This window comes from Ceratosolen solmsi, unplaced genomic scaffold (assembly GCF_000503995.2).
Source record: "Ceratosolen solmsi marchali unplaced genomic scaffold, CerSol_1.0 scaffold13, whole genome shotgun sequence".
In the NCBI taxonomy this organism is placed as follows: Eukaryota; Metazoa; Arthropoda; class Insecta; order Hymenoptera; family Agaonidae; genus Ceratosolen; species Ceratosolen solmsi.
In genome coordinates, this window is record NW_011948418.1 from 8,659,392 (window position 1) to 8,683,210 (window position 23,819).

The 23,819-nt window shown below is 32.4% G+C and overlaps 5 protein-coding genes across 5 annotated transcripts in view; 3 read left to right on the top strand and 2 right to left on the bottom strand.

Annotated features, from left to right (window-relative positions):
- LOC105360255 (Interferon-related developmental regulator 1) overlaps window positions 1–1,634 on the top strand; it is a 6,542-nt gene extending 4,908 nt beyond the window's left edge. The window contains 3 exon segments of the mRNA XM_011497107.1: window positions 1–127; window positions 293–511; window positions 966–1,634. The exon segment at window positions 1–127 is cut by the window's left edge and continues 23 nt beyond it. Of these exon segments, the coding sequence (XP_011495409.1) occupies window positions 1–127; window positions 293–511; window positions 966–1,052 (433 nt within the window). The 3' untranslated portion in view covers window positions 1,053–1,634.
- A 359-nt stretch (window positions 1,635–1,993) lies between these two features.
- On the bottom strand, window positions 1,994–4,837 carry LOC105360257 (uncharacterized). Its single transcript, XM_011497109.1, has 6 exons — window positions 4,719–4,837; window positions 4,148–4,631; window positions 3,785–3,907; window positions 3,034–3,189; window positions 2,793–2,957; window positions 1,994–2,404 (listed from the first exon to the last, which is right to left on the bottom strand). Exons 1-6 carry the CDS (start codon window positions 4,757–4,759, stop codon window positions 2,126–2,128), a joined length of 1,248 nt encoding a protein of 415 aa, XP_011495411.1. The 5' UTR covers window positions 4,760–4,837; the 3' UTR covers window positions 1,994–2,125.
- Window positions 4,838–6,164: 1,327 nt separating this feature from the next.
- Window positions 6,165–7,558, top strand: Pa1 (PTIP binding protein Pa1). Its single transcript, XM_011497108.1, has 3 exons — window positions 6,165–6,391; window positions 6,490–6,647; window positions 6,937–7,558. The coding sequence occupies exons 1-3, from the start codon at window positions 6,323–6,325 to the stop codon at window positions 7,175–7,177; spliced, it is 468 nt and encodes a 155-aa protein (XP_011495410.1). The 5' UTR covers window positions 6,165–6,322; the 3' UTR covers window positions 7,178–7,558.
- An 81-nt stretch (window positions 7,559–7,639) lies between these two features.
- Window positions 7,640–12,705, bottom strand: LOC105360258 (protein I'm not dead yet; the record flags this gene model as incomplete). Its single annotated transcript, XM_011497110.1, has 8 exons — window positions 7,640–7,960; window positions 8,148–8,431; window positions 8,975–9,069; window positions 9,142–9,284; window positions 10,234–10,546; window positions 10,643–10,695; window positions 11,269–11,649; window positions 12,616–12,705. Coding segments are annotated over 8 exons (1,644 nt in total), but the record flags the coding sequence as incomplete, so codon positions are not given.
- Window positions 12,706–15,100: 2,395 nt separating this feature from the next.
- The window catches only part of LOC105360259 (uncharacterized protein CG3556), a 13,363-nt gene continuing 4,644 nt past the window's right edge, over window positions 15,101–23,819 (top strand). Inside the window, exons 1-4 of the mRNA XM_011497111.1 lie at window positions 15,101–15,173; window positions 16,917–17,143; window positions 20,680–20,920; window positions 23,308–23,555. Coding sequence (XP_011495413.1) covers window positions 17,023–17,143; window positions 20,680–20,920; window positions 23,308–23,555 — 610 coding nt within the window. The 5' untranslated portion in view covers window positions 15,101–15,173; window positions 16,917–17,022. The remainder of the gene's footprint in view (window positions 15,174–16,916; window positions 17,144–20,679; window positions 20,921–23,307; window positions 23,556–23,819) is intronic.

Consider the following 23,819-nt stretch of genomic DNA (forward strand, 5'->3'; position numbering starts at 1 on the left):
GCAGGAATGGGCGCTCGATCTAATCGACATCCTTAAAGACCTGGCCACCGACTCCAACAAGTACCGGGCTAAGAAGGATCGCAAACAGCAGCGTGCCAGCTTTCGCGACATTTTGCGATATATCGAAGTAAGCTGCAGCCTCACTACTTTCTATTATTCCTTAGCTATATCAAATAATAATAATAATAATAATAACAACAACAACAACAACAACAACAACAACAGTCTTATTATAATAAGACAATAATAGTAATAAGACAATCTTAATGCTTCTTTGAATTTCTTGCTGTAGGAAGATGTCGTTCCCGAGACAAACATCAGATTTGGGAAAGAAACGCTACTCCTCGAGGGCTGGTGCTCGCGCACTCAATATAATGCCTGCTGTCGATTACTTGGTCCAGGAATTAATATACATTTAGCTGAAAATCAATTGCTGCGCGAAATCTTCCACCTTGGCAATCGAGTGATCGCGCCCGTTGGAGTCTCGCAAAAAACTACCAAATTGGAAAGGGTACGGGGCATTCTATTATATGTCTTATCCTTATTGTCACTCGTCGTCGCACATTGTGTGAAAAGGGTGTCGTTGTCGACTATTGTAAACAGCAATATGTTATAAAGTCATTTTTTAATCATCCATTGAGGAAATTCAAAAGAAATTTAGTCATGATATGATTATTCTATGAGTATCCGCGATTTTTTAATATTTACTAGTGCACGCATGACTGAGTTTACCAATTATAACGTCTCATAGCATTTAATTAATGTAAATTTTGACAATCTGTTAGTGTTATTTTTTTCTTTTTGTTTGTTTTTTTTTTGTTTTTTTTTTGTTTTTTTTTTAATTAAGATGACGGGTGTGGGCGGGAGGGGGCATGCAACTCGTAACCGTATTAATAATTTTAAATAAAAATTATTAGTTTTCGAGTTATTAAGGTAATTGAATATTTTTAATAATTTCTTTACAGACTCTAATGAATGCTGCAGCGTTCAAGGCCCGTACAATTCAAAGGAATAAAGTTCGAGATAAGCGTTCGGCTGCTCTGGCAATGTAATGTTCTCTCGGTAATAATTTTCGTCTAATTAAAAAAAATTTTTTTTTTTCTAATTTTTTTTTTTGTCTGAGATGACGCAGTGAAACTGTATAACATTTTATTTATTGAAATATTAAACAAGAAATACGGTCTTGTTAATTTTTATTCTTGATATTCGAAATTTGTTATGATTATTATTATTACCACGATGTTAAATTGTATCTGTTTACAAATGACTGGGGACGAATGGCAACATTTTCGTTTCCTATAAGAAAGAAAGAGAAAAAAAATATCTAGCATTATAATATCAATTTACTACTTTTGTAAACTCAACATACATTTAAACGTGTACATTTAATTGTAAATATATTAAATAAAAAAATGAATCACAATTTTCGATCATTAGATAGGTAAATTACATTTTCTTATGTATTGTCGGAAGTTTTGTTAAATTATTCAGATTGAGCAAATTTATTTTTCTTTTTTAATCAACAAATTGATGTTGATATTTACATTGTTCTGTATTTATTAAGTCTCGAATTCGTGTATGAAATTATCAAATAAAACAATATCAAATACATGTAATACATTCAATAAACAGTAGAAAGTTGTTATTATTTTCCTCTCCGTCATCGTCTATTAAAATGCGTCATAATGTCACGTAATGCAAGCTATACTATCATTAGGATTTACATAATCGTGTTCATTTAAATTTTTAACGACAATTACTTTTTGCAATAATCTCGTATGGCATGTATATTTATGAATATTAAGATAAAATAAAGGAATTGAAAAACATTGGTATAAATTGTTCAACAATTGCTTCATTATGTCGATAAGCCAAACGAAATTAATTTTTAAAAAGAGATTAGAATCATTTTTTTAATTATAGTCTAAAAAAATAATAAAAAAAAGTTGTATTTCATAAACATGAAATACTTTACGAGTAAAACATATTTTTTACACATAAAAGCATTTAAGAAACGCATTAAGTACACATTTGGATTCTAGTAATCAAATTAAGTTAAAATAAAGTTTTAGTAATAGCAGAAAATAATGCCATACAAAAATAAGATTGTTGATGATGATTTTTTTTATACGTACAACCTTATTGTTTGTTTTGCAAATTCTTTTTCAGAAAGCATACGCCATCGGTATCCTAATATTCTTGAAATTTCTTGCTCAGTTTTTTCATAAGTTTTGCAGTTTTCTTTTATCCACTTGCAATGTTCTGGCGACCAGTCACTAACGCTCAACCAATCTGCATCGAATTTCTTCAGAATGACATTACGCCGCACATATAAGAATCGCAACGATTTTGCGGTAGAAACAATTTCTAAAAGTGTGGCGGTTGAAAGCTTGTAGCGGATCATCTGTAGAGAAATTAGACAAGGACTTACTAAAATACTTTAAATTTAGTACTTTAAACTGGATGGTGGTCAGTATAAAGGTAAATACAAGTAAACAGTAATGTTAAGTTTTTATCTTAAATGTAGTTTAACCTTGACATAATCACAGCTGATACATTCATAGTGTCAATTCTGAATACAATTAGAAAATAAATAGTTGCGCAGAGAAAGGCAAGTACATAAACACGCGCACATTAAAATGTTTTTTAAACATTTCATTATTTCTTTGTTAGTAGATAAATAAAAATAATAAATTATAATTGATAAATACACTAGCGGTTAGTCGATTTACAAAATTCAATAACAAACATATATACATGCATGTATTATAAATACATATATAAAATTCTACCAATGTATGAAGATTAGGACACAATTTGCAGAATTTTACAATAGTTTCATCTATTCTCTTGGCAAATACTTTTTCTAAATAATGCACTGTTAATCCTTTTAAGGCATAAACATGTAATGTTCTTCCAAAGTTCATCGCGTGATTTAAAATTGTTGTCCATAATACCTGACAAAAAAATGTAAATGCTAAAATTCATTTAATTTTTATATTAAATAATTCGTATGTAGTATTGCTTAAATACTTGTGTGTTTGGATTATCTAAAACTATACTGTGAAAAGGAATTTCATGTTCATTTATATTTAGTATCACATCTGATTTTTTTCGACTCTCAATTTCAAGATGAATTTTTAATTTTGGATTATTTTGTTTCAATTTCTTCCAGGAGACATTATTGGGCTGAAATAAATTTTTACAATAAAATTATTTATAAATATAAATAAGATAAATTAAATCATTTAAAATATAAACTCATTAAATATATCTCTATATAAATAAAATTCTTTAAAAAACATTCTATTGGTTCTTAGTAATATTTTCGCTTCCGATATATATATATATATATATATATATCCAAGTATACAATGTAGATTATATATTCAAAATATTTAATTGGTTTATAATAACAAACATTTTGAACAATATGAATTTCAGTTGCATTAAGAAGTATAAGAATTAGAGTTACATTCACTTTTTTAAAGTTAACACACAATGTTTATATATTTGTAATAATTTATCCTATAAAGTGTAAATACTGTGATTAACTGTCGAAATAATTATTTGATCCGTTTAGCAATATAAAATGATATTAAGCCTAATGAAAATTCACTATAACTATCATTTTTAATTTAAAACATTAAATGCAGTTCAAATTTGTAATTTATATAAATTAAAAATACCTTTAAAAATGACGTATTTTAAAGTTGTTGGTAATCAATTAATATATGTGAAGGGAAAACCTTTTTTTCATTAATATTTTTATACAGATTCTTACCAAATTCAAGGATAATTCTTTAATGCTGTAATGATTTTGTAGAATATGAAGATGTCGTAATCTTATACAGCCCAACTCTGCAAGCACAGTTTCGCTAAGATTTTGTGGGCTAATAACTAGTGTCTGAAAAAAATTTTTGATTGTATATTAATTTATTTCAAAAGAAAAAAAAATTTATTAACGTAATATTTTTGAAAATTTAAAATTCTATTTTTATGTCTAAAGCAAAATAATTAATTAGTGTATTTTTGAATATTTTAAGAATTATTTTAACTTGAACCATTTCACATGGCTCTAGAAACATTTAATTGAAGAATTAATGGTAAATATTAAGATTAAAATATAAAGACATAAAATATTTACATGTAAGTTTTTAAAAACTGCAAAATGTGTAATAGGACAAGGACATCTAGTTGCATTTATTAATATCAGTTTTGACAAAGTTTGTCTATTACATTTGCAAATTTTATCCATTATATGTATTGCTTCTTCACTATTCATCATGAAGTCTATTAGTTCTAAACATTTCATATTACAGAAGCAACCAATGAGCTTTATAACTGTTTCAAAAAATTTTATTCCAGTTCCATAAAGCGTCATGACATCAGAATTGTTTTTATAAATTCTGTCACGAGGCGAAGTAAGTTTTAATTTGTGAATATGAGTTTTATGTTCCAAAGGTTCGGTATATAATTCTTGTATTTTATAATACCGAAATATCATATTCATAAAATCATAGAAATTATGTGAATTCATCATTGGTTCAAATATCAGAGACCTAATATGCTTCCCGACATTGTTTAAGCAAATTATAATTCTCATGTGATCTACAACATGATGCCAGCCACTATAATAATTATATTTTCGTCTCATTAAAGTCGAATCTGTTACAGTAAATGTGGACCAAACATATGGGAACTTAAAAGCCCAGTACCAGTTTCTACATACAAGAGAAGCATTATATCGTTCTTTCATTGTCAGAAAAGCAAATATTTCTTCAAGAAGAACATCAGGTAAGTGATTCCAGTTGACGCAACTCTTACTTTTTTGTTCGTCATTAGTTTCTTCCTCAATAGTAAGTGCTGAATGACAAAATAATTTTTGTATTACATGCGAATTCAATTGCTTTTGTGGTCACGTATATTTTATTAATATTTACTTTCGTGTGTGTGTGTGTGTGTGTGTGTGTGTGTGCGTGCGTGCGTGTGTGCGCCTGCATGCGCGTGTGCACATATACCTTGAATAATGAAAACAATTTAACTTTTTTAATATATTTGTTACTTGATATTAGTAAAATTTTAAAAATTTACTACAAAATTTAAATTTTTAGTTTGAAAATGTTCCTTATATTTACAGATTTGCTCAAGTTTTAAAATATTTTCTCAATAAAATTCAATGATTTTTCAATAAAAAATACATTATTAAATTTTTTATTGGAAAAATATGTATAGTGAGATTTAATCTTAACTTTTATACAAATAATTTTTTTATTAATAGCAATAATGAACAGACAAATGTCAACACAAAATTTGTATGCGAAGTAACAAATAAATTGAAGAAGACATATAAAAATGTAATAAATAGATAGAAATGGCAATGGAAGAAGTTCGAAATCTTGTTGCGTGACGTAAATCTAATTCCTTTTGGCGAACATTTTTATTCGTTAACCTTTCCGTTGTTAAAACTTAAATGCAACTCACTCTTTAAGACCTTCTCTATTTTCCAAAAATCTCTATTCATTTCCGTGTTAAATCTCTCGTAATTCTATGCATTTAAGCAATCTGCTAGCGGCGGTCAATCTATAATATGTACAATAATTCTAAAAATATATTTTAATGGTTAAGGAGCCGATAACGCAACCTTCTTTACCTTTGAATTAGTCTCCTATTTTCCACTGTCGTGCAATCCATCATGCATTCATTATCTTTATCTTTTTCTATTATTTATCAAAAGTATATCTTTTATTTTCATAAGTATGTCATCTTTATCATTATAATGTTAATTAAGTAGTTATATTTTCTAGGTTATGCATTTTGTAAATGCAGTCAAATAATACTTTAAAATATTATTTTAACTTCATAAGACAGAAGGTGTTTGTTCTATTTGTAATTAATTATAATTTGACTTAATTTATAACTTTATTAATGAAATTATAAAATATAGATAATAAAAAGATCTATTTGATTCATGTTTTGAAAGAAAATCAATTAATTTTTACAACATCAAGTTAAATTATAAACAATCAACCGTGTAACATATAATAGCTTTTATATCGCATTATTGTCAAATTATTGATATATTAAGAATATCGTTAATTTTAAATAGATCGTATCAATTTGTATATCAATGTTTTGAAAATTCTTTTATAAAACTGTTTTACTGAGAGTTGATAAAATTTATTCGTAAGCGCCAAGAAGTATGATTGCATACTTTTAAACATAACCACAAAATGTGAGTCGTTTGATTTTGTAAACTTTAAATTAATAGAAGTAATTATATTAAAAATTATTGTAACAAAAATAAAATTAATTATATGAAATGGATAAAAGCGAAGAGGATTGGGCTGTTGAATGTTCTGATGATGAAAAGTATGAGGTTGACCCAAAGGTAAAGTAACAGAAATTCATGTATAATTATCAGAGAAAGGCTTGTTGTCGAGTGCACAATAAGATTTTACTCAAAAAAATGATTTTATATTAATCTAGAATGGCTGGATTCATAGCGCGGAGGATATAGTGTCTCTTATAGAAGGTTTAGAAAACAATGATCGAGTCTTAGAACTCGAATGGAAGTGTCCAGGAAGGCGTGAACCGTCTCCTGTAACTATGAATAATCATCAGCAGGATCTATTAAACGAGTATAAGTAAGACATTTTTGCAACTGATTAACTAAATATGACGACAAAAATAATACTAAAATTAAAAATGTTTTTTCCATGATAGTAGATATGTATTATTTAGTTATGTAATAAATTAGATATAATTAGTTTATAATGAATTGGTGTATAATTATTGTAGACAAATTTTGTAATTATATAAATTATGCATATTTTCAAGTTTAATTAATTTCATTGTTAATACAATTATGTTTTGTCAATTCATTATTGTATTTTAGAATAAGTATATTTTATAATACAAATATATATATTTCAGGCCAAAAGAAAAGTCAGATTTTGATTTTATGGATGAAATGTCTTCTCCAAGGTTACCGGTTCGAAGAGTTGGAGAAAGTACACCCAAAGGTAGTGCTAAGAAAAAAACTGCTAGTTTTAATGGAGTATTATCAACAATGCTTCGCCATCGTAGATTAGAGCAGCAGGAGATTAATTCAAGTCCTAAGAAGATAGAACCAAATTCACCAGGAATAAAGTCAGAAAACAAACATATATGTTAAATGTAATCGTTAAGTGAAGTGACATGATACAGTGAAAGTGAAAAGATACAGTGGAGTCACTGAGATACATGATAAAAATAACGAATGATGATCAACTATTTTTTTATCTATGAAAATGTTTTTTATTTCATTTTTTATAGTCTATAATGGAGATTGAAGACTATGATTACCTTTAACAGGTATTGCAGAATTATCCTCTGTGAGGATAAAAAATAATAAATATCTTCTTAAGACAATAGATTTCCTATCATTGTCAGTATAATTTTAAGTGTTATAAATCATTGAATCAAGGCTATTTTTTGTTTGTAAAAACAATCTTTATTAAATACAATATTGTGAACGTTTATTCATTAGGAACTATGTTACTTTACAAAATTTTATATTGTTTTTTTTTTTTATTTATTTTTTTTTTTAACGAGTTACAAAGTATATAAAAAATAAATTTGCTTAATTAAACTAAGATCACTGATTAACATAATACAATATTTTAATTACATATTAACAGTGCATATTTTTAATTGGGTCCATTTCTGGATTAGCCCAATCTGGAAAACCACTTATTTTATATATATATACACCATAAGTTGGAAACATTATTATTAGAACAATGAGACTGTAAATAGTTGAACCACATCCAGTGAACATAAGATTCGTTACTGGTATATGTCCTGCCATGGTAACAATAGCATTTGGTGGTGTACCAAATGGTAAACGAAATGCATACGAACATATGATAGTCGATGGGATCATCAAATACAGCGGATCTATTTTGATTGATACACTCTGAATAAAGCAAACAGTATATTAATAAAACAGTGTCTTTTTAATATTATAAAGTACAGTATGTAGGCTAAGCTTATGAATTACTGATTTCAAGTATTAATTTTAAAATTTGTATTTTAAAGGGCAAAATTTTTTTAAACACCAGATGCATTAAAATCGTATTTTTCAATGTAAGGAAAATATTTACCATTTGAGCTATAACGGGTAGCACTATATTTGCAATTCCAATGTTAGATGTGAATTCTGTGATGCTACTTATGAAAAGTAAAGTTAAAAATAAGACCAGAATTGGTGGATAATTCTTCAGTGGAATTAATAATTGTCCTACTTTTTTTGCAAGGCAAGATGTATTGCTACCTTTGGATATAGCAAAACCGCTACCAAGTAAAAACATTAAACTCCATGGCATTTTTGATTCAATCATTTTCCATGTAATTAAGCCCTCAGACGATGTTATAGGTCTCTTATTTGCTAGAATAAAATAAGAAATACTATAGGTTTAAGATTTTATAAAAAATTATTTTATAAATTTTATAATCGTTTGTATTGATTAAGAAACAGAGTTTATTAAGATTGAATAACTTATTCTATTAAATACATTTTGATTTTAATTGATATTGAAACCCTATAGAAATCAATATTTCAATATTTCATACATATATACATACATACATACATATATATATATATATATATATATATATATATATTAAGAATTCCGTAGTTTTATGTCAATTATAACTTGTAAATTATACATGACAATTATTTGTCTTTACGTAGAGAGTCGTTTGTGTAAAACCAGTGATAGTAACAATAATTTCTTATTTATAGAAAATCTATGCTCCGATTACCTAGATTTAACTTTTTATTTTCGATTACAATATGACTCTTAATTTAAAAATAAGCTTATTTTATTTATCATACATACGTTCTTCTTGAATTTGCTGTTACTTTATTATTATTTCATTACTATTACTCTACTATTACTGTACTATTACTATTGGGAATATTTACCATCTTTATGGAAGGCATTGAGAAATCTTGGCTCCTTCGGCACCACGAACATGAGAATCACAATTAACAACACGGGTGCTGAGTCCTTGATTGTTCTGTGATTAAATAATATGGATTATTCGTACCATGAGATGCTCGCTAGGTGTTTCGTAGATGAAAAATCTTACGTATTGTCTATTAAATCTGACCAACCCATTATGAATCCGGGCTTTCGAAAGAACCAGAGTAATGCGCATAAAAAGAATAAAAAGCTCACCGCATGTTCGTGCCAACTCATTTTTCCTAAACTATTGTACTTCTCCTCGATGACCTGTCAATTTTTATTTACAATGATTAATATGTTTATCCAATCATTTTTCATAGTTATTACATTTTTGTCTTTAATTTTCAGAAAATTACAGTATAAATCAATAACTATTATACATCGCAATGAATAAAAATTGAATACATTGAATATAAAAATGTTTTGAAATAATTTAAAAATACAATTGTTTACCCATAAAGTGCGTTCATAGACACTTTATTTTGAATTTATGTTTAAATTGTTAGTTCGAAGACAGAAAAAAAAAATAAAAATAGCGTATAACTTTGAAAATTAAAATCCTAATCAATTATTTGTACAGTACTAAAGGGACAAGGAACTTGTTAAATAAGAAAAGAGTGCTACATAAAAGTGCTCGGAAAATTAAAAAGAAATACGAGACCTCGTATTTTTAATTATAGTCGATGAACAAATCGGGTATTTTTTATTCGGCAAGCAAGTGGTAAGTAGTGAATATTTTGTATAAGTTGTATGTCAGTAAAGAATCGAACCGATAATCAAGTAAATATTTTCTTCGAAAAGTTATTTCCACCTCTATGTATATTCTGCGATTTATCGTATATGACATTTAACAACATAACGAAATTGAATAATGCGCCCTCAATAAGATTGGAAAATTATTTCTAGCATTATTAAGCTTTAAGTAATTACGTTTCAGTTCGGCCAAAACTTTTAAAATGGATTAATAGAGACAATACGATAAAATAATCTCTGTATTATGTGTTTATTGTCGAGAGAATCTTTCTTTCTTTCTTTCTTTCTTTCTTTCGTTCTATCGTTCGTTCTTTCTTTCTTTCTTTCTTTCTTTCTTTCTTTCTTTCTTTCTTTCTAAATTTCGGTATTAATATATTAGAGGGATATTTTTTCATTTATCCGACGGTTAACATATTCAATCTTATAATAGTTAAGGATTAAAGGAGAAGTAGGTTTGGCTGACTCGATTAGCGATATATTGGCCCTCGATGCCTATCCTTGCTTCCTGGGCGTCCTTGCTATTTGGCCTAAACAATCCCATGTATATGGTGAGCATGTATAAGTAGGTGATGAATATTTGAACGATAGCCTGTGGCGTGCCGAATATCATCCACCGGGTAAAACTGATGCCATCGTACCGCGGGAAAAAGGTTTCGAATATACCCTTGAAGGTCAAGTTGGTACCAGTACCAACCAAGGTCGTCGTACCACCAAAGGTCGCCGAATACGCAGTAGCGAGGAGGTAAGCTTTCGTTATCTTCGACGGACGTTTGTCACTGTATTATTGAAATTTAGTTAATAAAATGACAAAAAAAAAAAAAAAAAAAAAAAAAAAAAAAAACAATCAAGTTAGAATAATCGTTAATTCATACTTTTCTGGATCATCGGAATTTTCTTTTACGATGAAGACTTTTGTTAAACCTTCCTGCAATACGAAATATGCAATTTGTATCGTTAGAATTATTTAAAGGGATCGATTAAAAATTTGTTTCGCTTCAATATCACGTAACGCATTATTTATTTAACTAAGAATAATTTTACAAAGTAATTACGACTTGCTTATTAAAAGTGATGTGAATCTTAATGTAATTAATATAATAATGGGTCGAAAGTTTGTTTGAATTATTGAGATTTTTACAGTGGGCTTTCACTAAATGTACTATTTTTAAAAGAAAAATATTGTACTATTATTGTGACGTTAGAACTTGAAATATCAGTAGTTGATATTTTACTTACAATTGAGGGAATTTTATTAATTGCCTTATGCATATAATTAATATTGCTAATGTTCTCTCATTCCATGTAATAATTAGTTAATCGAGTTCTTATTAAAGGGCACGAATGTTTCATATTTTAATATAAAAAGTCCGTCGCCGGAAGGGTGATGAAATGGCAATCTTACGTCAGGTGTCCGGATCTAGATTTTTAAAGCCGAGCTCCGACGGCATGCAATGCAATGTAAAGAAAATAAAAGTGACGAGGATAAAAAATTCTGGACCTTTTCCAGCTCTTGCAGAACGGTAAAGATGATGGGTACCATCAAGGCGGTACAGGCACTGTTCGATATCCACATGCCGAGCAGAGTTGTGACTACGAGGAGGCCGGCGAGAAGTCTCCTATGGCTGCAGCCGACAAACTTCATCACTCCCAGGGCGATGCGCATATGAAGTTTTGAGTTCTCGATGGCGATGGCGACGACAAGCCCACCGAAGAACACCATTATCGTGTCGTTCATGTAGCAGATGCAAGTCTCTTGGCTGCTGAGAACGTTGAGGGCTGGGAAGAGGACCAATGGTATCAGGGAGGTGATGCCCATCGGCAGGGCTTCCGTTACCCAGAACATGGCCATTAGTAGTATAACGATTCCGCATCTCATCTCCTGTTGCGAGGATCGATAATAATTAAACTTCTCAGTGGCGCTTGCAATGCTGATATTCTAATTACGGAGCATATTGAGTCGAAGGCAATGACCGGTAGAAAGAGATCGTGAAATCGCTTTATTTATGTTTATGTTAAGCGTTGAGAGAGATTTAAATGTCTTAATTATTCAGATGATGACAAACATTTGAGTAACGCTGCTTTGTAATTGTTAGGATGATTTCAGTTTAGGAATAATCTTACGTATATTATATTTAAAAAAATATCTATTAATGAATAAATTCTTTATCATCTATTTAGAGTGCTTTATTTGGAGTTTGCGTACATAATTTGCCATTAATAATTTTAATTTTAACTGTTTTTCTCATTTTATTTAATTTCTACATCAACAATGATTATTGTTATTAATTATTTATTACGATTCTTATAATTTAATAATATTGTCATTATTATTTATTTGTATTATAAAAAAGAAAGGTTTAAAATATTGACAGAAGGATCAGAGTCAATTTAAAAATCGACAGTTATTACTCTAGATTTACCGTAAAATTAAATTTTATAAATATTTAATTAAAAGCGTATTATAAAAGTATAAGTTACTTACAAAGTAAGTTTTCTATTATATTTTTTCATAAATTTACATTATTAGTAGTCAAGATTTGCTCTTATATACTCCATTAGATGAAATTAGTAGTTTAATTTACTCTCAGTTCAAATAGTAATAAATATTAAATTTTTAAAAATCTTCTTTTAAATATTTTTTCATCCCATTTTCGCTACAATATTTTATATAAATGTATATATATATATATATATATATATATATAATATTACTAAAATATATATATATATATATATATATATATATATATACATAGATTAATTCTTTATGTTTTAATTCTTATTAATTATGTTAATTAATATAAATAAGTAAGAATCATTTAAACAATAAGTTTTTAATTATTACCGGAGAATCGTAAGTAATCAGCACGGGAATAAGCACCAATGGCCAAATAATAATGATTAGGGTCTTCCAATATATTTTTACAAATTGTAATAATTTTTTATGGAATGGCTTATTGTCAATATTGGATCTGTAAAATATAGAACTTGTTATTTTCAATTGATGGCTACCTGAATATTATTGAAAATTAAACACGAACGGAGTTGATATATTTACTTCCAAGTTACTCATTTTCACATTCAACTTAAACTTTTATTTATATTTAAAAAAAAATTAAACAGAAACACACATTTAATACGAAGTATTTTAAAATTTTTGTTTAATTAACACGAGACTGTAATGATAACGACATCGATGCTAAAACATTAAAATCAAATGAAAATCGTGGATATTCTTTTATTTATTTACATATATATATATATATATATATATATATATATATATATATATATATATATATGTAATATATATTTATATATTATTTATTTTGATTTTTATGTATATATATGTAATAAGTATAATAATAATAGCGACAATAATTATTAACAATTTGATAATTTGCAAAAACTAATTTTACATCTGATTAAATAATAATAAATCATTATATTATTACTACTGCTATTATTATTATTATTATTATCGTAATCTTTATGGTCATTATGGCATACATAATTAAGTAAAATGTTTAAAATTATTAATTGTTGCCAGATCTTATAAAAAATAATATAGCCTGCAGTATAAATGAATTTGTATTTAAATAATAATTAAATTTTAAATGTAAATCATTCGTTCAAACTTCGCTCGTGTGATATGTACTTTGAAAACGTTATTTTGGTTTACCATCAAGACCTGCTTTCAAAATTATAGAATTTTTCAAAGCTTATTATACTAATACTTAAATTTCAATTTAAATTCTGTTGATTTATTGACTAATGGTATTCATTTGTAGGCTTGTCCAGTGATAAAAAGTATAAAATAAAAATAAAACACGCAATAGCTGACAATAATAATGACCCTCTGCAGTATGACTCAATTACAATCTCCAGGAATTCTAGTATAAACTTTGGCATGAATAGTGTTTTACAGTAGCATTGATTTTTCGAGATATATATGGTTTTGTATAAGACATAATGTTTTACGTGTAATTTTAAAGTAAATTAATTACAGCCGTTAATAACATCGTACATTAATAATATTATAATAAAAATAAACTTTCATTCGCTTTATATATATATATATATATATATATATTAACGTAGAGACGAAAAAAGTTGATTTTTGCAAGGGAGTAAAAACTTTTGTACTACGGCGTATCTCGTTTAGGCATCGACTTCTTTCCATTCTCTTTTGTATTTTACTTGGTTGAGGCTTTTCGAAAATTTCATCTCCACATACCCTACATTTTTCATTCTCATAAGGGCATGCATGACTCATGCGAGTCCATTGTTTCAATTTTCATGTTAAACAACATTATACCAAACAAAATTATAAAATTATAAACAGTGACAGTGATATGAGAATGGAGGTATATCATGAACGTTATGATCTTACAAATATATATTTCATTGTACAATTTATCGAACAAATACTATATAATATTGTACTTATATAATTTAATGTCGATTTGAAATAGTATTATCATTATTCATGATTATTACAATTTTATCTTTATCGAAGATTAAAAATGTTTTTTTTTTCTTTTTTTTTTTTAATCGCAGCTAATTTTGATAAAAATAAAATTAGTAGATATTTATGTTATTGAATTTATTTCCAGTCGGTCTTTTCTTCCCTTATCATAGGTAAATTGTTTGCTCGAACTTCTCTTTAGTTCTCCCCCATTTACGTGAAACAATAAAAGCCTTTTAAAGTGAAATTTAGGGATGCGCGTTTACTATTAAATTATAAAAATTATAAGTTATAAAGATATTAAGAATAACATTACCGGGAGATAAATTTGAAAAATCACATTATACTCTCCACGGTCTTTTCTCTGCCGCAGCATTGTAACATTAAAGATATTGGCGATATCGAGTTTCATTGTAAATAACTAGTAAACATATTTGTATGTGTTTGTCGAAGCTTTTCCTTCATCTTTTCTTTTATCTCTTCATTTTTCTTATATTAATGAAGAAAATAATTAGCAGATACAATGCGTATAAAGATTATCGTGCGTATCGAAAGATCGAAAAATTTGAGCGTTCGCTAATCCGTAGAGAACGATCGAGTTCCAGTGTCAGTATTATTTCATTGGTATTCGTAAGAATCGGACAATAAAATGTCGAGCTCACGAAGGAGAGAGGCATGTTGGAGGGAGTAGGGGAGAAAGCGGCCCCGGATCGACGGGCCACGGGCAAAAGCCCCACGTCCGCGGCACCGTAGGCACATCGGTGGGGATAGCCGCACGAGGTCGACGTCAACGGCCAGTCCAGGGTGCGCGCGCGCACCCGGTGGGGGCGGTCTTCGAAGTTTGTTGTTACTCGTCCCGTTAGTCCTGTCGAGACGAATCCAGCGGGAGGACACCGAGGCTCCGTCGCTAGCGCCACACGAGACAGAGGCTCCGCGTGAGTATAGCCGGTTACCCCACAAAATAATCCCCTCCAATGCCGTTCTCCAGCCACCCTCGCTTGCCTCGCTCCCCGCGGCCGTGTAGGTTAGATTGCGTTGGGATAGCGCGGGTCGGAAGGAAGGGCGAGACTTTGGCATCGATTGTACTGCGGGGAGCCGTCGACGGTCGGGCGGCTGGCTAGGGGGTGGCGGGAATATGCGGCTGTGGCAGATGCACAGGTGAAGGGACGGGGTCGGCATCGATTCCCGTGCTCCATCCCTTAAATATCGATCACAGTCACGAATGCGCGATAATCATTAGCGAAGGAGGTTTGCGCGGGGGGGGGGGGGTGGGGGGCGAGGACGATAAGGACGGCGGTGGCCACAGCAGCAGCAGCAGCAGCGGTAGCGGTAGTGGGGTGGGGTGGGGTGGGGTGGGAGTTTGCGCACGCAGCCAAAATCGGGCGAAATTCCGCGCCTCCCTTTAAGCGCGTTCATTCGAACGGGGCAACGCGAACTCGTCGGCGGACTTCTCTTCGAGCTCATCCCCGGGACAGCGGTGATACACCTGCACACAGGTAATTGTCAATACGATAGCGAACGGTGCCTGGAGCTTTAAAATATTTCTATTAACTTTATGTAGTTTTCGTGCCTTTATAGTAACGTAAAAAAGATGAATTTCTTTCTCCCCGTACGATTAGATTATCGCATACGTGATCGACATTTATTAATGAATCTCGCCGATAAGATGAATTATTGGATCGCGGCTATATTAAAATGTTAAACGATGTGGTTATATTTAAGGCAGCTGAATAAAGCATTGGCAATGTCAATTTAATATTTTCGGTCGTTGTATTTATGAAGCAATAATTACTGAAATTCATCCCCATGTCCTAGATAATAGCTTGTATGTACAAAATTTGGCGCAACTTAATTAACGACCATTGCAAAGCACTGTGCGGCTGTGAGTGTAGGTGGTGTTGCGAGGCACCGAGTTTATACGAGAGATATAATGCTTTGCGATATAGAAGCGAAGTGTAAGATTTTGTTTATTGATGCGATAGCCGTAACTAGCGATTATCGAGCAAATTTTGTGTAACAGACGAGAGGCAAGTGTTATGAGAATCGGTTGCCAGGAAACATGGGCTGTCCAAATCCTTTCGAGTCTTAAAAATTCTTCAGTCCCGCAAGAAGATTATTATCCTTCCAGCTTCTTTTTCACGTGCATGTACCCATGTTATTTGCATGGTTTATTTATCTCTAGAGAAATAGCTTAGCTGGTGCTCGAGAGTACGTCACAATTTGTCCCCCTTTAGCAATCGTTGGGCCAACATCGAACTTTCTTATCATTTAAAATTCACAAGGACTAATTGGCTTTTAATCGTCGATTATCAAATGTCACGCGCCCCTAATGCGACAAAGGTGACGCGATACATTGCCCGCGTCGAGCGCTACCCTACTCACCCGCAGGACCGAGCTACGGATAAAAGGACGAATGATGTGGATATATATATATATATATATATATATATATATATATGCGCGCGCGCGCGAGTGTGTGTGTGTGTGTGTGTGCGCGCGCGAACGGACGTGCCCTAGTAAACTGGCACGTATCCTGTCACGATTTTACGCCATTAGCAATCGCGAGAGCCAGCCAGGCTATTATTACGTAAGAAATCCGTGGTTTTGTAAAGGGAGGAAATTTGCCAACGTCGTCGGGGCTTATGGTAGTTGGCCGTTGATATGAGCCTATTTGACAGGTTGAAGAGGAGAGTAAGGTGAGGCGATTAAATAAAAGAGCCGGCGAGTCGATCGGAGCCCCCCCGGATCATCGAGCGGGACACATCATTAATGAGCAGCTAATTAATGCCCGTTCGCCCGCCCGTCCACCCCAGCCCAATGCCCAGCAGAATGTGGGGCAGAGCAAATATGGCGGCTGTGACCCAGCTCCTTCTCCTTGGCATCTGGATTTGCATCTTCGCTCAGGGTGAGTGCACTAATCGCGCAAGGGACGCTATACGCTCGCAATATGTCGAGCTTGCGAGCGTTGGCGCGCTTTTTATATGGAAATGCGTGAAAAGCGGCGCTGCGAGCGTTTGCGCTGACCGTTGTTGACGATTCTTGGCGCCGGTCGAGGGCAGCCTAAACGCGGGACGTTTATTCGCTTATCGATCTCCCGGAATCGGGGCTAACAAGAAAATAATAGCGTCACCTTATCGACCCTGCGACGATTTTCATTACGGCAAACATAATAATGGTCGTTTATTATTTTATTATCTTGTTTGGACGCTCGTATCTTGTTCGGACGTATATAGGCTGATAAGCTCGATGGGAAGTGTATCGTATATGCAGGACCCATTCTGCGAATTGAAGATAAATATTAAGAAAAAGTCTTGCTCCTCGCCTCGAAGCCACCAAGGGAGCTAACTTTTTACTCTATTATTTGTAAGCTTCAATTTCTTTCCCTCTCGCTTTGGTAAAAAATATTTATCACCCGCGCTCTAGAATATGTAAGAGGTATCTTTTTTTCTTTTCATTTCTCTCTCTCTCTCTCTCTCTCTCTCTTTCATTCTTTTTTTATCTTTCTTTTTTATTTTTTATTTTTTTTTTTTTATTTTCGTTTTTATCGATTTTCTGGCCTCTCGCATACTCATTGTTGTCTGCGCGCGGAGCAGTCGAGTAATATTTCCCCCTCGTGGAAAAAGAATTTGCACCACTCGCCGCCTGCTTAGAAATAGCGTAGATGCTGCCGTGCGCGAAAATATATTTTCAACTTATAATAGAATGAGCGATCCGGGACGTCGAGCGACTAAACATTAAGCGCTCGCCAAAATAGCATCTTTAACATCGAAAAAGCGAAAGAGTGAAACAACACATTACATTATCATTAATAAAGTAATATTACGTTTAATGATGCGCTGTGGCGAAACTTTTCACGTTGCCCGAACGCTTATTACGTGGATCTCGCACTCAAGCGAAATAACTTGCCTATGGATTTTGTGTATCGCGAGCGCGCGGATCGCATTTTAAATTGACTCTCGACACGATTCTGACAGTGGAATTTGATCCGACATTCGACGTGCAAAATAATCTTGCGATTAATTAACGAACGCGTTGCAGAAGTTGAGAGGCAAGTCGATGGGTAAACCGTTGTCGCGCTCTGGAAATATGTCGTAGGTAGGCGCTATGAGCGCGTCCCTCGCTGAGAGAGAGAGAGAGAGAGAGAGAGAGAGAGAGAGAGAGAGGAAAAGGAGGACGGTATTTTTCGCTCGGGGATGGGAGTGGGGTGGGTGGGTTGGGCTCTCGAGAACGAGGACGCGCCAGATGGAGAAAAAAAGGTGATATTAAAAAGCTGATTGCAGGCTGGGAATGGGAAGGAGATGTGGCAGCACGTGCGATCATTAAAAATAATAAGTATCGGGGAACGTTCGATGCGCGTCTATTTTACGACTCATTAGTGGTTCGAATTTGCGTGTAATCGTGGTCACTGCCACCCTCTCTTGTATCCGATATTTAACGCTATTAAAGCTCGGTTTTTACTGTTTAGCGCAGGATGCGGATCCTTGGGACCGCTTCCTCCCGTCTTGGATAATCTAGTAAGGAGAGGGAACGATCGGCGATGAAAGATTATATCTCCGTAACGTGAAAATTTATGCGCATTAAAAAATTTGTCCACACTATCCGTGCTTAAGAGCTACAAGTCGAGCTTTATTGAACCTCCCAACAATTGCTACACGTTGTTCTATTTCTGTTTTCGATGTTAGGCGATATTTCGTCGCCCCTCCACGGTACTACACTGTTGCCCTTTCCCTTGGCATTGAGAAACAGTCGCGCGATACCAGGGCGACAAACAAAAATTTATAAACATACGCTGGAATAGGAATTATTATCATTGGTCGCGATTTATTTTAATCATTATCACGCGAAGAGTTAAAATATCGAAATGAATTCGGTAATACGTTTGTTTCATTAGCGCTACGACTGCGCCTACATTTTCAAAATCACTTGTCATTGATTTTTGTAAAGAGGATTAAAACTTTAGATTTGCTAAATCTAACGATTATGGTATCATTATTATTATAATAATTGTTTAGTTAAACAAAGTATCTTGCATTACCCGCATTTCAAGTTTTATCCCGTCTCTTATGTTTTTTGCCATCAGCCTTTATTGAATAATGTCAATGAGTCGTGTACACTAAGAGCTCGTGGCAGTAAAAGATTTGCCTAATGTTTCACAACGCGTTTTTTTCTTTTCTTTTTTTTTTTAAATTTTATCCATCAGTCAATGAGACTAAAAGTAAGGGTGAAATATAGGAATTGGATTAATAAAAAATATTAGAATCGGGGCTAAACAATTATTGTGTAAACATATTTTTAACTCGCCGTAAATTTCTAACTTTTCTTTTCACGTATCATAAGCTCTAAAGCTAATGTATTTCTTCTCTATATGATATACGAGTAAAAATATATGCTTTATTTTAGCAACAATAGTAGCTGGGAAACAAAAATGATTAAAATACCATAATTAATAAAATACATTTTATTCAAACATCTTGAAAGAATCTGTCAGCGTTGTCCGGCACACTAAACTACATAAGGAAAGTGAATTTAGAATAGATAGTGGAATTTATAAAATTGATGAATAATTGAACAAAAAAAAAAAAAAAAAAAAAACAATAATCAATTTGTATCAATTTGATCAAAAAAAGTTTTTGTTGCAAAGATTTTTAAAGTATCTTCAAGTCGCGTATAAATAAATTTTGCAAATATGAAATTTCTCTTCTCGTCGTATTTTTCGCATTAAAAAATCTTCGTTATTCTAAATTATATCAATTGTTTATATCGCAGTATCCTATCATATTTTAGATATTCATTACTTAAAATCACGAATTAACTTATTTATCGCGACATTTTCAACGCCCAACTAACTACCTTATTTCAGTTGCAATTTCAAGAAAAAAAAAAAAAAAAAAAATGCCAACTTAAAAACTGGCGATGCTTTTCCAATATTTATCATCGTATTTTTTTCAGTTACATTGCCTATTAGATCGAAATTCGTCCGGCGTATGAAATTTTAAAAATTTTTAAAACACCTTAGGCCATGTCGCTGAAATGACTTTTGGCTAAATTAAACAAATTTTTTGTGCAATATTTTCTCCAACGACGATATTACTTCATCACTCCGACTCATCTTTGAATCACAGGAGCATAATATATTTTATTACCTACTTAAATAAACTTTAACTCAGAAGGTAAAAACTTCCGTTCGAAAGTAAATCACGATTACAGAAAGTTCGGCATTTGTATTTGACAGGGCGAATTCCGATCGAACCAAAGTCGTTTAGCTATTTCTGTTAAAGTAATTAAAAGAACGAATGAAAGGGAAGAAAAAAGGAAGAGCTAAGCCCTTGCTACCGACCCCATTTTCTCGGCCTTCTGGAAAATGTCGTGTCCCGGCAGCCCGCCACGCAACGAATGCTAATACGAGAATACGAGAATAAATGTAACGATCCGGGGCATCAGGTGCCGAGGGATCTAGTGAGCCGAAGCGACCCGAGGCGACGACGATACTAGATCGCGCAATTTCCTGGCTATGGAGTCAGAGGGACAAGGACGCCGGCTGGGCCGAGGACACCCAGCGCGTCCTCTTGGCGCTTAGGCTCGCCAACCTGTCACGCGACGACGACATTCCGCCATCCGTCGACCTCGAGATGCAGCTCAGCACCAAGCAGATGGAGCTGGAAATCGTCATGCTGTTGTGGAGGTAAGGAAAATGAACTTCTCAATGAGCCTCGGACAAATTCTATTCACATCCAAGTGTTAGAAAATTATTGACTCTGAGGATTTGGCAAGATTTTCACAATCGGATTATTATTTTATAATGCATCTGACAAGCTTGGAGAATTATTAATTTGCACTACTATGATAAATATAATGAAGTAAGGGGAAGAAATTTGGTGGTATGCGAAGCTACTTGTGTTTAAGGTTGATGGAACAATCATCCCATTTTATTTATACTTATTACATACACACACACACACACACACACGCACGCATATACATATACTCCCTTTTAAATGGCAATCTGATAATACATTTTTTTCTAATTTAATTTATTATTCGTTCTGATCTTTGATTTCGCTCTTACATTGGGCAACTGTTCGACAGTTTCAATCACTCCTGACTTATAGAACTCGGAAGATTCTAAATTTTCCAAAATTGCTCAATTCTATTTTACGGCCTGCGAATTTCTGTACGATAAAGTATTTCGTAATTTAAACTGTCGATTCTCCGTCTCATAATGAATTGTAATGTATTTTACCAAACTTTTACCACTACCTTGAATTCGCTTTTATAAAGTTTCATTGTACTTGTTGAAATTGAATGCGAAATCACCGTGGCATTCACATTAATTTGTTTATTGTTTGTTACGATATAAAAGCATTCGTTTAATTACTCGCTAGCCACTACAAAAAAAGAGAGCTATGCAAATGTGCGATTTATTGCTCCTCGAACATTGAAAATAGGCTTTTCCGTAAATGTGAGAATAATTTTTTATCGTACAATATTAAAAAAAAAAAACAAAAAAAAAAAAAAAAAAAAAAAACAAAACAAAAAGAAAACTTAAATTAAAACATTATTTTAAAAATAAACTCACGTTATTTAAACAACCTTAATTACATTAAATAGCATATATTCCGACTAGAAAGGATGTTGGAAAATGTTTAACGAACATAGTGAATACGTAAAACTTTGAAATTTATGTTTTATTGTTTAATTATATTTGCTGAGTGGTAGAGCATAATTGCTTTTTGAAAAAGCATTTGAAAATGAAACAATTTTTATACTTAATAATAGTATAGATAGTAATGTTTGTAACCATAATAATAAATTACATTTTAATATCAAGACCGAACAATTCTTTCCATCTTCGATAGATTTTAGTGAAGTTGTATTGTAACTCTTGAAATTACATTGATGTCGAACAAAATTCAAATAATAGTCTATCTTACATAAATATGCTTTAAAAGATTAAATTGTATATTTCCTAAAATTAAAATAAATCTTTAACTAATAATTATAATAACGCTACTTAATTTTTAAAGATATTTTAAAGTGGGTTATATCCTAAATATCTGTTAAGTGTTTAATATGGCTTTTGTTTGTTTCTGATTTGAATTTGTATTTGTAATTTTTTAATTTCTTTCTAAATCTTTGTATCTATGTAATCTTTTTAATTTACCGCGGAACGCTGCAAATTGCATAAAGAATTGATATACAAAGTACAAGATTTTCTAAATAATCTATTTTTTTTTTTTTTTTTTTTTTGATTTTATAAGAAATTTAATATTTGTATAATAATCAGCCTTTTTATGTACACATGAGAGTATTTTTTCAGCTGAATATATCTAATTAAAGACGTGATAACTTTTTTAAATACCGCAATTTGATTTGTTAAAGGACACATCGATACTTTCCCTAAAGGCTTTCATTATACATAAATACGGATGACAGGAGCATACGGACAAAATCTAATCTTTCTTCAAATGGATTTACTCTTCTTTTAATTACAATACTCCTCGATTCCTATGTGTACTCGTACGTAAATCATTTTATATAAAAGCATTGAACAATGACGTGATTTATAATACCGGCGATCTTGTATTTTATTTAAGATTTTTATTTTTAATGGAATTCCATAATATAATGGCCTTAATTTGAAACAATTTTAAATCTTAAATATATCAGTAGTCGCAATTTCTCAACCTGAGCTTCGTCGATGTAATTTATTTTAATAAGTGAGCGAAGATATTTTAAGAATATAATAAAACAGTCGGATGTGTTTGAAGTTATGCTTGTTGAAGTAACCGTTGCTTCGTGCTTATCAAACGGAGATCCTAAGGCTTTTACGGGTCGCCTAATGCCGGGGAAATTAATATTTGATTATGTCCCTAAGTCCCGGTAGTTTAAGTCTAATGGTTAATGCCACGCGAGCAATTCGCCCGAAAGTACAGGCTTAAAGGAACTAAAAAGTACGGCTGTTACTATAAGATGGAGATGTCTGGGGATGAGTTGTATCCTTTTTAAGTAATGCGATAACATCCGGAGCTTTGTGTAAGACGACCTAAATTGGCGTTTGGCTCTGCGCAGACACCGGGAAATGGGGAGCTCGCCGGTCAGGTTGGCCCGCTATAGTCTCGCCCTTAACGCCATGTGCATGGATCCGCGGCAATTCCACGGCCACGACCTCATCGGGACACTGCTGCATCACGAGCCGCCGACCGACTATGAGTTCGCCCTGACTGCCTTGGCTGCGTGTAGCGCGCAGGCGCACGTCAGGAAGAGGCAGATGCGACGACTGCTCGACATCGCGCATGCAGCCCAGGATCACGATGTCGGTGAGAGAGAGTTTATTTTGTCGATGACAGAGGGTGGGATGGAGGGTTGGCGGTTGGTTGGTTGGTTGGCGGGGGGTGGGCGGGATACATCGAGTCATGATTGAGGATGTCCCACGGGGGTGCCTTAATACGTGCCTCGGTAAATGACTTTCTCTTAGTTCGTAAAAGCTGGATTACCTTTTGTCATACTGATTAGACGACGTAGGGAGCGCGGGGAATGCATCGTATCTCATTTTTCCCTACCCGAGCACGTGACTGCAAAAC